At 38.1% G+C, this 15,402-nt stretch overlaps 1 protein-coding gene across 1 annotated transcript; it reads right to left on the bottom strand.

Annotated features, from left to right (window-relative positions):
- Positions 1-4,279: 4,279 nt before the first annotated feature.
- Positions 4,280-5,348, bottom strand: LOC9329931. Its single transcript, XM_002891128.2, has one exon. It carries the CDS (start codon positions 5,059-5,061, stop codon positions 4,297-4,299), a length of 765 nt encoding a protein of 254 aa, XP_002891174.2. The 5' UTR covers positions 5,062-5,348; the 3' UTR covers positions 4,280-4,296.
- Positions 5,349-15,402: the final 10,054 nt, after the last annotated feature.

Below are 15,402 nucleotides of genomic sequence, written 5' to 3'. Positions count from 1 at the left end.
TTCTAGAAGGTCTCTCATGGGCTTCTCTTATGTGAGCCCTTTCTTTGCACATTATTATCTTCTTCACTTAGTGACACCAATCTTGCACATAGATTATCATCACTAAGTGACCCGAGTTTTGCACATTCTTGTCTTCATGGATAGACTTCATTTTGCATCCTCGGTCTTGATACTTTTGACACCAATTATGCACATTAGGTCTTGATAATTTTGACACTAATTTTGCACCTTGGGTCTTGGTCACTTTACACCAATTTTGCACTTCCGGTGTTTCGTCTTCGGCCTTGTCTTGAGAACATCGGCCTTGACTCTCCTCATGAGTTTACACCAATTTTGCACTTTGGTGTCTTGGTGACTTTACACGAATCTTGCACATCCGTGTCTCGGTGAGATCTTCGGCCTTGTCTTGATGACTTCGGCCTTGACCCCCTTCTACCTCTTCTTCTCTTTCTTGGAGATGGCTCGGCCTCTTCGGCCTCTCTCTCCTTTTCTTCATACACTCTAATACAAGCATCCTCCCTTCTTTGGTTCAAGAGGGGCCTAAACATATCAAGAATTCTATTCTTAGCGCTTATCATCTCGGATGCTGATGTTTCAAAGACAGACTTCCAGTTCCACAAATAAAGAATGTAAAGCTTTACCGCTACTCTCTTAAATCCATTCCCCTCTGAAACATCTTTGGCCGACCGAAACATCTCCTCTAGCTTCTTCAGCTCTTGGTTGTAGTGTTCAAAATCCGATGTTTTCACTAACTCACCAAAAGAGCTTTCTCTCTTCCTAAGAATCAAAACAATGCGATCCAATTCTCTGATTCCAAAAACAAAATTCTGGCTAGAATTTACCATAAGTTCCCATTGTTTCGATTTGCCACCAGCCTGATAGACTCCATTCTTGGGTTTGATTTCAAACACATATATCATAACAAAAATCATGTAATCTCTATCCGAAACAATGGAGCACGGTAAATCATGTAAACAACTCGAAAGAAAAGGATGGCCACTTGCACTACATCAGTAGTCTTCTTACATGGTATAAAATAGGCCATTTTGGAAAACCGGTCAACCACCACAAATATGGAATCAAATTCTTGTTGAGTACGCGGAAGACCGAAGACAAAAATCCATACTTATGTCCGTCCAAGGTTGTGTAGGAACAGGAAGTGGCATGTATAAGCGGACATTTGACGCGTGACCTTTAGACTTTTGGCACGTAACACATCTCTCAACAAACCTCTCAACATCACGAAGGCCAAAAATAGGAAGACGACACCAGTTGTAACATCCGATCTTGACCCACATGACCTTCATTATGAAGTTCTGAGATGAGCTGCAAGCATAGACTACAGTCAGGTATAGATAAACGGAAATCCTTGAACAGGAAGCCATCATGAAGTGTATAATCTCGTGATGAACCAGCCTGGACTTTGTGAAGAATGCGACCAAAGAAAGGGTCTATTGGATAAAGATCGCTGAACGTACTAAGGCCTGGAACAGAGACGTTTAACACATCAAGGAGTGCATGGCGTCTACTTAGAGCATCTGCAACACGGTTACTAGCTCCAAATGGGTGCTTGATGACAAAAGTAAATTGATGCAAATAGCCAATCCACGAAGCATGCCTAGCCAACACCTTATCTTGCGTACTTAAATGTTTAAGCGCATCATGATGCGTATAAAGAACAAACTCCTTGTGAAATAAATAATGTCGCCAATTCTTAATTGCTTGAACAATAGCATAAAAATCCAAGTCGTAAGTGATGTAACGTGAACGAGAGCCAGACAATTTTTCACTAAAAAAGCAATGGGGCGTTGTCGCAGACTTAAAACGGCACCAATGCCTGTCTTCGATGCATCACAATGTAACTCAAAACCAAAGAGAAATCCGGGAGAGCCAAAATTGGAGACGCACTCAACTTCTTTTTAATCAAATCGAATGTCGTAGAAGCAGCTGGAGTCCATAAGAAAGATCCTTCCTTGATACAGTCAGTGATAGGTGCCATTAAAATACTGAATTGTGGCACAAAACGACGGTAAAAAGAGGCTAGGACATGAAAACTATGAGTGTCAGTGAGCGTTTTCGGTTCAGGCCAGAATTTAATAGCAGAAAATTTTCCCGGATCCACAACCAAACCCTCAGCCGAGACTATATAACCAAGAAATTCTACTTCCGGTTAACCGAATTCACATTTCTTAACTGTGGCATAGAACTTGTCACGACGTAAGACAACAAGGACCTCGCGCAAATGCTGCATGTGATCCTCAAGAGACACACTAAATATCAAGATGTCGTCAAAGTAAACAACCACAAATTTGCCGATTAAAGGTCGAAGGGCTTCATTCATAATACGCATAAAAGTGCTAGGTGCATTCGATAAGCCGAAAGGCTTTACTAACCATTCAAAAAGATCCTCACGAGTTTTAAATGCAGTCTTCCACTCATCTCCAGGACGTATTCTTATTTGATGATAACCACTTTTCAAATCCAATTTGGAAAACACGCAGGTCGTTCCAATCTGATCAAGTAAATCGTCTAGACGTGGGATCGGAAAGCGGTAACGGACTGTAATCTTGTTTATAGCATGGCTATCAACACACATGCGCCATGAACCTTCTTTCTTTGGAATAAGTAAAGCCGGAACGGCACAAGGACTAAGACTTTCACGCAAAAAACCCTTAGACACCGATTCTTCAACTTGTCGTCGAAGCTCCTCGTGTTCACTTGGACTCATCCGATAGTGGGATCGATTGGGAAGAGACGCATCAGGTACAAAATCAATGCGATGTTGAATATCTCGCAACGGTGGTAAACCTATGGGATGATCTTCAGGAAACACGTCAGAGAAATCATGAATCACGTCTTGAAATGCAAGAGGAATAAAACGTTCTATTTTAACAGGCGCAAGAGTCGGTAGCATTACAAGAACAAGACCTGCATCACTCATTTTGACTTTAAAGTGATGCTTCTATAGAAGTAAAATTGAGCTAGATGGCGGAGAGACTTGAGCAGGTAACGACGGCTTCAACGTAAAGTGACGATTTTGAAAAGTGAAGCTGTAGGTGTTAAGAAACCATCATGTGAAACCTTACGATCAAACTCCCATGATTGACCCAACAATAAGTGGCAAGCATCCATTGACACCACATCACAATAAAGCTGGTCTTTATAAGCTTCACCAACTGAAAACGCCACAAGTGCCTGACGAGTAACATTCACGTCATTTCCCTTTTGTAACCAAGCCAACTTGTAAGGAACATGATGTGGCTCATCAAAAATACTCAATTTTTTGACCGCTGACTCTGCAATAACATTCTCACAACTACACGAGTCAATTATGAAAGTACAAACCTTACCACCAGTAGTGCATCGCGAATGAAAAATATTATAGCGTTGTGGAGGCTCGGATATGCTACGTGGTGCCAAATAGGAACGTCTTAACATCAAAAGTGGACATGAATCTGCTTTAACTCCTCGAGAAGAACCTCATCTGTAACATCCTCATCGTATATACTTCTAAATCACGCCCAGTATTATCAAGCAATAATTCACGTCGATTACATGTCAGCCAGATCGATTGGCGATGGCCCTATTCACCGCAAGAAAAACATCTCAAAGTCCCTGGTCGTGATTGACGATTTGTGTCTATCGGTTCTCCGTTTGGTGAAGGAAGCAAAGTGGTGCGAGGTGTACGTGAAGACGAAGCACTCCAGCCCGAGAAATTGCCTCTTTAAGTTTGTGTCTCTTTTCCTTCTTCTATAAGACTTTCAAAAAAATGTGACAAAATCGTCAACTTTCATTTTTACCCGGAGACCAAACCTATCAAAGTCTGAGACATTTTTAGAGAGTTTCGTTCATCTAAGGATCTGCACCAAATATTGTTAGAGGGTAACGTTTAGATATGCATACATAGATGCTGAAAAGCATCCAAATATTCATACACATCGTCGTTAATCAACGAGGAGACCTGCAAAATTTGGAGAAGTTGATGGTGATCATCAGAGGCATCCATAGATGCTGATACTTACCTCGACGCACATATCTTATAGGTGCAAATCTTGTAAGCCAAGGAACAAGAAAATTACACTTAAATTGTTACTTGAAACATGTAAACGTGTTTACACTCACACATGATTTTTAATCCCCAATGCTACTCATGATATTTGTCTTACACTTACGTGATGTAACAGAAAATTTTGAAACCTAAAAAAATATATAAGCTGCATATATAAAAGCCAAACACCAATATGCAACAACAGTCAATACATAAATGAATATCATTGAAATCTAAGAAACTTTGATTCATATATGTAAAGAAGCAATAAGACGAGAGCAAGCATCCTCCCTGGCTTGGATCAAGAGAGGCTTAAACATCTCAAGAATTCTATTTTTAGGGTTGATCACTTTCACCTTAGGTGGTGAGGTTTCAAAGAGAGGCTTCCACAAATAAAGAATGTTAGACTTTATCGCTTCTCTCGAAAATCCATACGCCTCTGAAACATTTTTGGCAGACCTCAACGTCTCCTCTAGCTTTTTCAGCTCTTGGTTGTAGTGTTCAAAATCCGATGTTTTCACTAACTCACCAAAAGAGCTTTCTCTCTTCCTAAGAATCAAAACAATGCGATCCAATTCTCCGATTCCAAAAACAAAATTCTGGCTAGAGTTTACGATAAGTTCCCATTGTTTCGATTTGCCACCAGCCTGATAGACTCCATTCTTGGGTTTGATATATGTTTCAAACACATATATCATAACAAAAATCAGCCTTCCTACCACGGGAGCGGTAATACCTTTTCCTGCATCCTTCAGTAGCCAAAGACAGAACAGTAACATAGAACGTATGTCATCAGATAATAAGACCATTGCTTCAGCCACAAAGAGCGAGAACTCAACTCCGAGTCGTATAGCCTCATCTTTCTGCATCTCCTTCTCAATGATAATGTTAGTCTCTTTACTGTAAGGAGAATATCTAGACTTTTGTAATTTCTTGTTGTGACGCGCAACACGGTGACTCAGTGACATAGATTCCATCTTTTCGGAGATGATCGAGATGTCTGAAGTATTCATTGAGGAGGTCTCGAGTTACAGTGAGAGAAGAACCTTAAAACAAAAAAAAAAAACTGAGAGAAGAACCGTAGATCGTAACTTTAATCTTCAATACGAAACGCCTAGATTGATATCAAATCCGACTTCCTTGAAAGAATAGTAACGATGCAATCGTTGTAGTGTTCTCTGAAAACCTTGCCAATCAATCTAACCTTATTGACAAATAATAGAAAGCATATATAAAGAGGACAAGAAAAGGAAATAAGTTTTTTACATTCTTAAAAAAAAGGAAATAAATATATTTTTTTGCCGGCAAGGAACAGGAAATAATTTGAAGTTCTATATTAGAGAAAAAGATTATTTTTTTTAAATCCCTTTACGATTTGGGTTTAAAAACATTAAGGGGATTATGATTAACCTCGTCTTTGACAAATATATAATAACAAAAAAGGCTTATGGATTCTTTTTCTTTAGGTATCAAAAGGTATATCCCGTTATAGCATATAAGAGCACCTCCAACGTGAGTTTTTTAACAAAGTAACTAACAATAAAAAAAAAATCAAAAAATAATTAAAAAATTATGAGAGAGAGGAGACAGGGTTTATAAAAGTTCTTGTTGAAGAGACGATATCAGAGGAAATATTTTTTTTTTGTCATATGGATTTATTATTTATTGCAAATTATGAGAACTGTTGCATAGACGATTCTACAACGGACGACCCTTATTAGATTCACAACCTCTTTCACCTCCTTCACCTTCTTCTTAATGCTCACCTCCTTCTCTGTGTAGAATCCTGGCGAACGGTAATAATTGCACATCGCTACAAATAGGCATGGGCATTCGGGTACCCGTTCGGGTTCGGTTCTTTTTTTCGGGTATCGGATCTATTCGGGTAGGGGGTCGAGACCCATTCGGGTATTCTAAAAATTCGGTTCGGGTTCGGTTCGGGTTCGGGTCGGTTCGGATATTTTAATAAAAAAGCAAAATACCCAAAAATAACCAAAAATACCCGAAATATTTACTCGTATATACCCAACCGAAATACCCGATTTCTCAAAAATACATTGGTTACTCTTTGCCCAAATATAACCAAAAATATCTAAAAATACTAAAAGTACCCAAAAGAAAACTACATCATTAGTTACTTTTTAACCAAATATATCCAAATGTATCCGAATTACTCAAAAATACCTAGTATATTCAGATTTATGATTGTAATTTCGGGTTTCCGATATTATAAGTATAAATATAACTAATATTTTTAGGTGTATATTTGTATTCGGATACCTACGGATATTGGATTCGGTTCGGGTTCGGTTCGGGTTTTTTTCGGGTAGGAGGTCTAGGATCCATTCGGGTATTTTTAAAAATTGGTTCGGGTTTGGTTCGGATATTTTTTCGGGTTTTTCGGTTCGGGTATTCGGTTCCGGTTATTTTGCCCAGGCCTAGCTGCAAACTTGCCTCTAATAATCTGCAAATTTATTAATAAATCTTAGTAGCTAGGACTCGAACCCTAGACCTCTAGATGTAGAAGCATTAATGAACCATTAGTCAACCAATGGGCCAAAAGAGCTTCCACTGGTCTAACTGTATTAAAAAATTATAATATAATTGTAGAATTAAAATTTTATTGGGTAGATTTATAAGTGGTCTAATTGTATCAAAATAACAGGGAGTAAAAAAAATTCGAAACTCTCACCGTCTGAGACCGATTGAGGAAATTGGGTAGATTTGTAGTTTTTAATCATTATTTGGTGTCACAACTCACAAGCTTTCTTAAACTAATGATTTTATTTCATCGAATTTTGAAGGCCAAGTGATTTGGGATACAGTTGACCGGTTCATCCCAAACGTCTCTTCAATGAGTGAGATAGATTCACCAGAGCCAAGCCTCCTACCCTAATGGCTCTGAAATTTACTGATGATGTCACTCCTGCCTTGCACCTTGATCTATGCGTTTTTATCAATTAACTAGATTTTAACCCGCGGTATACCGCGGGATGATTTAATTTTAAAGTTAGTATAAAAATATTTTGTAAATTGTATCACCTTATAACATATTTATTTATATTATAGTTTACAATTGTTATTAAGTAACGGTATACCACGAGTCCACGAGATAATTATTAATAAACTGAGGATTTAACCCGTATTAAAGCGGTATATAAATATTGATTCAAATTCGTCCGCCATATAAATCATTTCCGAAATATAACCCGTTCCATAATTTCTTAACCCGTCCTGTGATTTGTATTAAAAAAAATAAGGATTAAATCTGTATTGAAGCGGCGGATTAATGATATTTTAATCTTTTTATTATTGTTGATTCAAAAACCCGTCCCGCCAAACTCATCCCGCCAAAAAACTCATTTATTTTATTAATGTTCTTATTTATGATATGATTCTGAATCATTGTCTAAATATTTTAATCGATTAATGTTCTTATTTATGATATGATTCTGAATCATTGTAGAACGTTGAACACACATTTTCGTCAATTGGATAATATATGTCCGTTTTTAAAATTTCGAATCACAGTATATGCAGAAAAAAAAATTGATTTTTTTTTTACTTTATGTATTATATGATAATTCAAAACAGTTAAAAACAAATCAAACAAAGATGATAGGAGAATCATAATTATAAATCTTAATCAAATCTTCTAAAAATCTAAATTATTAAATATGGAATATCCGGTGTATGAGTTGGGTTAAATATAACCCGACCCAACAAATTTTTTGTGAAGGAATTTTTAAAATGGGTCGGATATCCGATATACCCGAAAGCTTTTTTACCCACCCGTCACAAAAAGTGATGCGATTATACTAGTATAGATAATCTAAATGCATCAACGATCTATCACGGAAGTATTTTAGATGTCGAACCACAAAGAATAAAGATTGCAACACTAAAAATGCGATATTCAAAATAATCTAGAGGAAATGATTTTTATGTTTTTGTTTTGATGAAAAGATAAGAAATGTAAGAAGTAAAATAAAGAAAAGCATTGGACCATAGGTTTAACTAACATGAGAATGGATTAACAATCAAACAATGATGCAAGAGGTTGAATTAAGCACCATCCTAGAACATGGAACTCACAATTATGATTTATGACTAATCCACTTCCGTGGTACTAAATACTAATCACTTCATTAATCATCTAATTATCAACAACTTCCGTTCGCAATAAGATGACCAATGAGCATTGAAAACAAGTCCAATTAGTTCAATAAACACTCTAATCATCAACTCTCGTTGGCTAGATATGTAAAGCTCATAAAGATTTGGTTCAAGCATTTTCACAAACACCTTCCGGGCATGAATTGCTTAAGGTCTAGATTTTGAGTGATCAAGTCAAAACTACCATTAAGAGCAACCTAGATGAATGATCTAACAATAAGCAACCTAAATCATCATCATCTAACCATCAAATTATCCTAATCTAGCATAACCCATGATCCAATAAAGTGGATAGAGATGAAGAATCCTTCACTAAAGTGGCATGAATTGTTGAAGATCAATCCAAAATATCAAGAAGAGAGTTCGGATCTAAATCCAACTCTAGAGAAGAAAACTTAGGTTGCAAAATGTCTAAAAATTACTTAAATACAAAATAGAATCGAACCGGGTTGACCCGAGATAAACCGGGTCAAACCCAAAAATTTGAAAAGGCTTCTATAGATGCATCGGTCGATTTCTCCCTCGATTGCTTCTCGTCTGCGGCCTGTTATCGTCCCAATCGACCATTAAATCTACCAACAGGTCCATTGAAATGTTCAGTGGCTCCTCCTTTGTTCTTTTCCGCGCCAGAGTGATATATCTCCATTAAAACCACTATAATTATTGCATCGAAGCTCTGTTTCGCTTAAAATCACCTCCGTTGGAAAGATAACTCAATTTCCTATAACTTGTATGAAGATTCCTAAAGCTAAATCGCAATGAAAAACTTCCATCTGAGTCGATCTTTGAGGGACTTCGGACTGGTTCTGAATCATCAATTCTCTTCTTTGCATCCAAATGTGTGTCGTCCATTATTTGCACCTAAAATTGCTCAAAAGACACACAAAACACACCAAAAGACACACAAAGACACTATAGGACTTCTAAAATGGAAGAAGACTCACTTGGACACTAAATGCAACAAAACACAATGAAAATACTAATGAAACACAATAAAATGGATCTTAACAACCATGATAAAGCGGTAAATATAGAGTATATCACACATCAGTTTCATATCCAAGTCATGGGGGATGATTTGTTAGCGTTGAGAATTTAAGTTCTTGATGATTGATAGTTTTGTTCCGATGTAGTAACAAATACATGTGGTGAAAAGCGATGGATTGTTTTGTTTTTATTCTTCATCTTTGTTTTTGATATCTTCGGCAAATTATCTAATTTGATGACATATCAAACTGATAACCATTGGTACTTAAATAATAAAGCAGGAAACTGTTACTGTCCACAATTAACAACACCAAACTTATCTTATTATGGAACATATAATTATTATGACTGATATAGATGATAGGGGCTGCTGTGCGAACACAAACCCCTTCTCCCACAAATAATGACGTAGGCTCTTCTACTCGGGAAGACCTTAGGCTAAGCAAGTCACTAGTCTAAGCCACTCGTCTTCTTGATCCAGAGTTGACTCTGCCAGGTAAGTAATTTGCTCGAACCGTCCACTTCTCTATTTATACTCCTGCTTCCCCCGTCATTGCTTTGGGTAGAAGGGGTGTGGGACTTTTTTTGTTTGGGGTCAACAACATGTGACAAATTCAATTGTAAACGTAAACAAATAATTCACCAATGAAATTAATGTACACCTTATTCAATTGTGTGTCGTAGTTAGCTTAGACGATTGTGCTAAGAAACTTCGATTTAACAAGAAATAATGAAAAAAATATTGACGCGTACGTGGATAAGTCAGACATGTACGTTTCTGTACAAACCCATCAAAAGAGAATTAAAAAAAAAAAACAAACAAAATCAACATATATCGTAATCTCATATGCTGTTCTCTAGCTGTAATTTAAATCCCTTAAGATATATACATTTTTGGAATATTGTTCAATTCTATTTTTTTTAAGCCCATTTAAATTGTCTTTAACTACTATTTTAAAAATATCCTCAATACTCTTCTATATCTAATATTGTATTAAAGTTTTCGTGTGATTGATTCTTTCAGAAAATACACTGATATAATTATTTTGGAATGATATGTATGTGTTGCTATCGCTAGTCTTTTTTGGTTTGACAAAGTGGTTGGACCATACACCGACACATTACGTGTTGAAACTTTTTTTTATTATTAATTTGTGGGTTGGCTGATTTTTCAGCCCTTAACTATTCGCAAACTCAAGAAATCCCCCTATACTTTTTCGCTCTTAAAAAACCACTAACAACTAACAATTTTCTCAATTAAACATCACATACTTTCGGATTCATCTGGATAAATACGCCTCTTATCGAACCGGCCATTAAACCGGGTTTAACCACAAATTCGCGTTTACTCTACCGCGATAAGGATTACCCGTTTGATTACCCATGACCCGAGTCGTTTTGACTCTTCTCTTTATTTTGAGAAATAAATGCTCCCTGGCTTTGTTTTGAGAATTCTACGCTCTAACCGGAAACCGCCATCGTCATCTTCTACTGCAGTTTCAGAGAATGAACAGAGAGAACTACTGGAGACTATAACCTCTAATCTTCCATTAGATAAAAGCTTCATCTCCTCAACGAGATTCCTCTTCGGCTTGTTACGAACCGCCATCATCCTCAACGCCTCCGAGATTTGCCGTGATCTGTTGGAGAGAAGATCGGAACACAGCTAGAGAGAGCCACACTCGACGATTTGCTCGTCCCTAGCTACTCATACCTTAACGAGACTTTATATGATGTTGATTTGGTAGAGAGAATCTTAGCTCACTTTCTCGACACCTTGGAACAATCAAACACCGCCGTAGTCGAAGCTGACGGAAAATCTCTGTCGCTTATGCTCGTCGGGAAATTAATCGACGGATTTCTCGCTGAGATCGCATCCGACGCTAATCTCAAATCGGATAAATTCTACAATCTAGCCATCTCACTCCCAGATCAAGCTCGTCTCTACGATGACGGACTCTATAGAGCCGTCAACGTATATCTCAAGGTAAATCAATAACATTCAATGTGAAGAAGATCCGAGAAAAAATGGATCTGATAATTTCGTTTTCTTCAATAGGCGCATCCATGGGTATCGGAAGCGGAGAGGGAGAAGATCTGCGGCGTGATGGATTGTCAGAAACTGACGTTGGAAACGTGCACACACGCCGCGCAAAACTAGCGGCTTCCGCTACGAGCCGTCGTACAAGTTCTCTTCTTCGAGCAGTTACAGCTCCGGCAATGCTCCCTGGCTTTGTTTTGAGAAATAAAGAGAAGAGTCAAAACGACGTTGTTTTAACTCTCGGGTCATGGGTAATCAAACGGGTAATCCTAATCGCGGTAGAGTAAATGCGGATTTGTGGTTAAACCCGGTTTAATGGCCGGTTCGATTGGAGGCGTATTTATCAAGATGAATCCGAAAGTATGTGATGTTTAATTGAGAAAATTGTTAGTTGTTGGTGGTTTTTTAAGAGCGAAAAAGTATAGGGGGATTCCTTGAGTTTGCGAATAGTTAAGGGCTGAAAAATCAGCCAACCCTTTATTTGTATTGTAAACATTCTACATTAAATACATATTTAAAAAGACTCATATATATAGTCGATTGATTTTAAATTACAACTCTTAAGACTGAACATGATTATATAAATATGGCCTAAGTTTAACCTAAATAGGGTATGTTTTTCGGTGTTAGGAATCCCTCGTAAAAATAATTGTGGGAGACATATAATAGTAATATATTCGAGATATTCGTCAATTCAGTCTTAATCAAACGGATTTAAGTTAAATAGTATAAAACTCAAAAATTAGAGAAAATGTTTCTGAGTTTGTAATTTGCGGGTAATTTTATTTGTTTATATTTGCTATTTAGTTACTATGTATCATATGCATATTGGTTACTTTTAAACTCTATAGACTATTATACTAGCATGGTGTTTAAACTAGGAATAATAAAAAAAAAAAAATAGTCAACAGTAAATATTGTATGGCTCGCCATAAATAATAAACTGGTGAATACCATGAATAAATAGTGCATGGTATTCTTTTTTTTTTTTTTCTCGTCTGAATGATTCATAAGATATAAGAACACAAAGTTCACAATTACAAAAAAGGGACCGAGGGCAATCAAACTACAGAAACACATTACAACAAAGTAAAGCATTTATCAATTTCAAACACATTCTGAAGCCAAAAAGGGTAGCCTTGTGCTACATATGATTGTGATCGGTCCTCCATTGTGACACTCTTAGCTATTAGGAAAGCACTTTGGTTAGCTTTTCGGACGTCTAAACTAATTCTCCAAAAAGGACTGAAGGAGAGAGCCTGAATAAGAGCAAGAGACTGTGCTTTAAAACTAGGCCAAGCTGCAGGGCGAGTCATAGCACCAACAATCATCTTTGACTCCACTGCAAAAACAACTCGATGCACATTTAAGCTTTTCATGCTCTCCATAGCCCATAAGCAACCTCTAAAATCAGCCTCATCTTTAGAAAGAGAAATCACTAAAGAATGTCTGCTATGGAGGAGCACATTACCAAGAGAGATACGGAGAACCCAAGCCACACCACACAAACCTTTAACTCTGTCCCAAACCACACTCACATTACACTTCAGCCAAGGCTTTGTAGGAGGGTGCCATTTGATATTGTGTTGAAGAACAAGAGTAGATGAGCTGTTCTCGTGCCTAGCATCGACCTCCTGTGCTAAAAACCAGTCATCGGAGTCCTCTATGATCTTCTTCATCAAATCAGAAATCAAGAAAACCCTACCATCAAAGACCAAATTGTTTCTGGTTTTCCAAAGGAGCCAAAATATCCAAGGCAGAGATCTTCTGGTCTGTAATTGGAGACGCTGACTTTTGGCCAGAGAGAGAACTAGATGAATATTCTGGTAAATGGATGTCTGATCAAATCCTTCCTCCGGAAAAGGAAAACCAGATAAAGCCCAGACTTGTCGAGCCAAGGGGCAAGCAAAAAGGATACGGTTGGAAGATTCACCCTTAGCACCGCATAACTGACATCTCAGGTCCACATTCATACCTCTGGAGTTAAGACTTTCAGCCACAGGGATTGCTCCACTTACCACCTTCCAAATGAAAATCTTGATTTTGGAAGGTGCCTGCAATTTCCAGATTTGATCCTTGATACCATTTAAAGAAGGAAGCTGGGAGGCAAAACTGATTTCTTCTTTCTTGTATTCCTGGCAGGCCAACCAATAACCGGTTCTTACACTATAATCCCCACTTTTGTTGTGTTTCCAAGTGAAAAAGTCTGGGGAAGACAGAACAGGTTTAATTTTGAGGATGATAGCAGCATCTCTAGGCAAGAAATGCTCCTCTAATAACCCCGGATCCCAAGTTCTAGTCTCCTGGTCCATGAGATCTTTGATAGAAAGCTCCAGGTCCACGATGTAATTTTTCATGAAAGGAGCCCGCATCCTGACATCATCCAGCCACAAGGTAGTCCAAACCTTCAGAGAAGCACCATCTCCAATCATTTGCTTCAGACCCAATTGAAGAAGGTCACGACCATGCAAAATACTTCTCCATGCAAAAGAAGGTCTATTCCCTGCCACAGCTTGAAGGAAGGAAGAATCATTGAAGTATCTACTCTTCAAGAATCTGGTGAACAGGCAATCAGGAACCTGTAAACATCTCCAAGCTTGCTTGGCAAGACGAGCTTGGTTAAAAAGAGCAATATCTTTAAAGCCAAGACCACCCTGCTCCTTAGTCAAACACATTCTATCCCAAGCGATCCAATGAATCTTTCTCTGATTCTTAAGAGAGCTCCACCAAAATGATGACATAGCGCTAGAAAGAGATTCACAAGTACCTTTTGGAAGCCTAAAACAAGACATGGCATAAACCGACATCGCCATAGCCACAGTTTTTAGGAGGATTTCTTTTCCACCTAGAGATCGCGTTTTAGCGAACCATCCAGAAAGCCGATTCTTTAGCTTTTCATGAATGTAATCAAGCATATCTCTTTTGGACCCGCTAAAACATTCAGACAGCCCGAGGTAGGTACCAGCTCCACCTTCACAATTAATACCAAGAATAATTTTAACCCCAGCTTTTATATCCTCTGAAATCTTGGTACCAAAAGTGACAGAAGACTTGTCCTTGTTGATGTATTGACCTGTTGCTTTACCATAGATATCAAGAATGTTTTGAATAGCATAACCTGTTCCTTTTCCGCCTTGCAAACAAAAAGAGAATCATCTGCAAATAAAAGATGATGGATGGAGGGACCATCCTCAGAAAAACGCATACCGCAGATAAGACCTTGATGTTCAGCTCTGTTCAGCATATGCGTTAAACCTTCTGTGCAAAGCACAAACAAAAATGGGGAAAGAGGATCACCTGACGAAGGCCGCGCTGAGGTACAATAAGAACGTGAGGCTGACCATTTATCAACACCGTATATGTGACAGTAGAGACACAAACCATCACCAACTCAACCCAACGAGAATCAAATCCAAGAGCAATAAGGAGAAAACGCAGATAGCTCCAGTCTACTCTATCAAAAGCTTTGGACATGTCGGTCTTGATAGCCATGAATTCCTTTGAAATTGTAGGATGAGTTCTCAGACCGTGTACAGTTTCATGAGCAATAATGATATTGTCAGAAATCAATCTCTCTTCCACAAAAGCAGATTGAGTAGGAGAGACCAATTCTGGCAATAAAGGTTTAAGCCTTGATACCACAATCTTGGAGATCACTTTGTAGATCACTGAACATAAGCTAATAGGTCTTAAATCTGACATGAGAAGAGAGGAGACCTTTTTTGGAATCAGAGCTAACTGAGTGAAATTCCATTCCTTCTGAAAAACCCCTTCTTCAAAACACCGCAGGACCTCAGAGGTGAGCTGTTCTCCAACAATATCCCAATACTGTTGGAAAAAAAGGCATGTCATGCCGTCAGCACCAGGGGCACTAGTAGATTTGACTGAGAAAACAGCCACTCTAACTTCCTCTTTAGAGACCTTGGCCAAAAGCTGCTTGTTCATATCTTCAGTAACTCTAGGAATGAAACCCTCAAAAAGCTCAGAAGGATTTGAAGGATAGGAAGAAGAAAAGAGAGCTTGAAAGTAGAAGGCAGCAACATCTCCCATTGACGCTTCTGATCTATGAGTAATACCCTCATCATCAGTCAACTCCACTAACCCGTTCCTTGACCTATCAGCTTTGACAGAAGCATGGAAATACTTAGTA

Source organism: Arabidopsis lyrata, assembly GCF_000004255.2.
Source record: "Arabidopsis lyrata subsp. lyrata unplaced genomic scaffold ARALYscaffold_1, whole genome shotgun sequence".
Lineage (NCBI taxonomy): Eukaryota > Viridiplantae > Streptophyta > Magnoliopsida > Brassicales > Brassicaceae > Arabidopsis > Arabidopsis lyrata.
The sequence above is the reverse complement of the archived record's forward strand: the minus strand, read 5'-3'. Positions and strand labels throughout refer to the sequence as shown.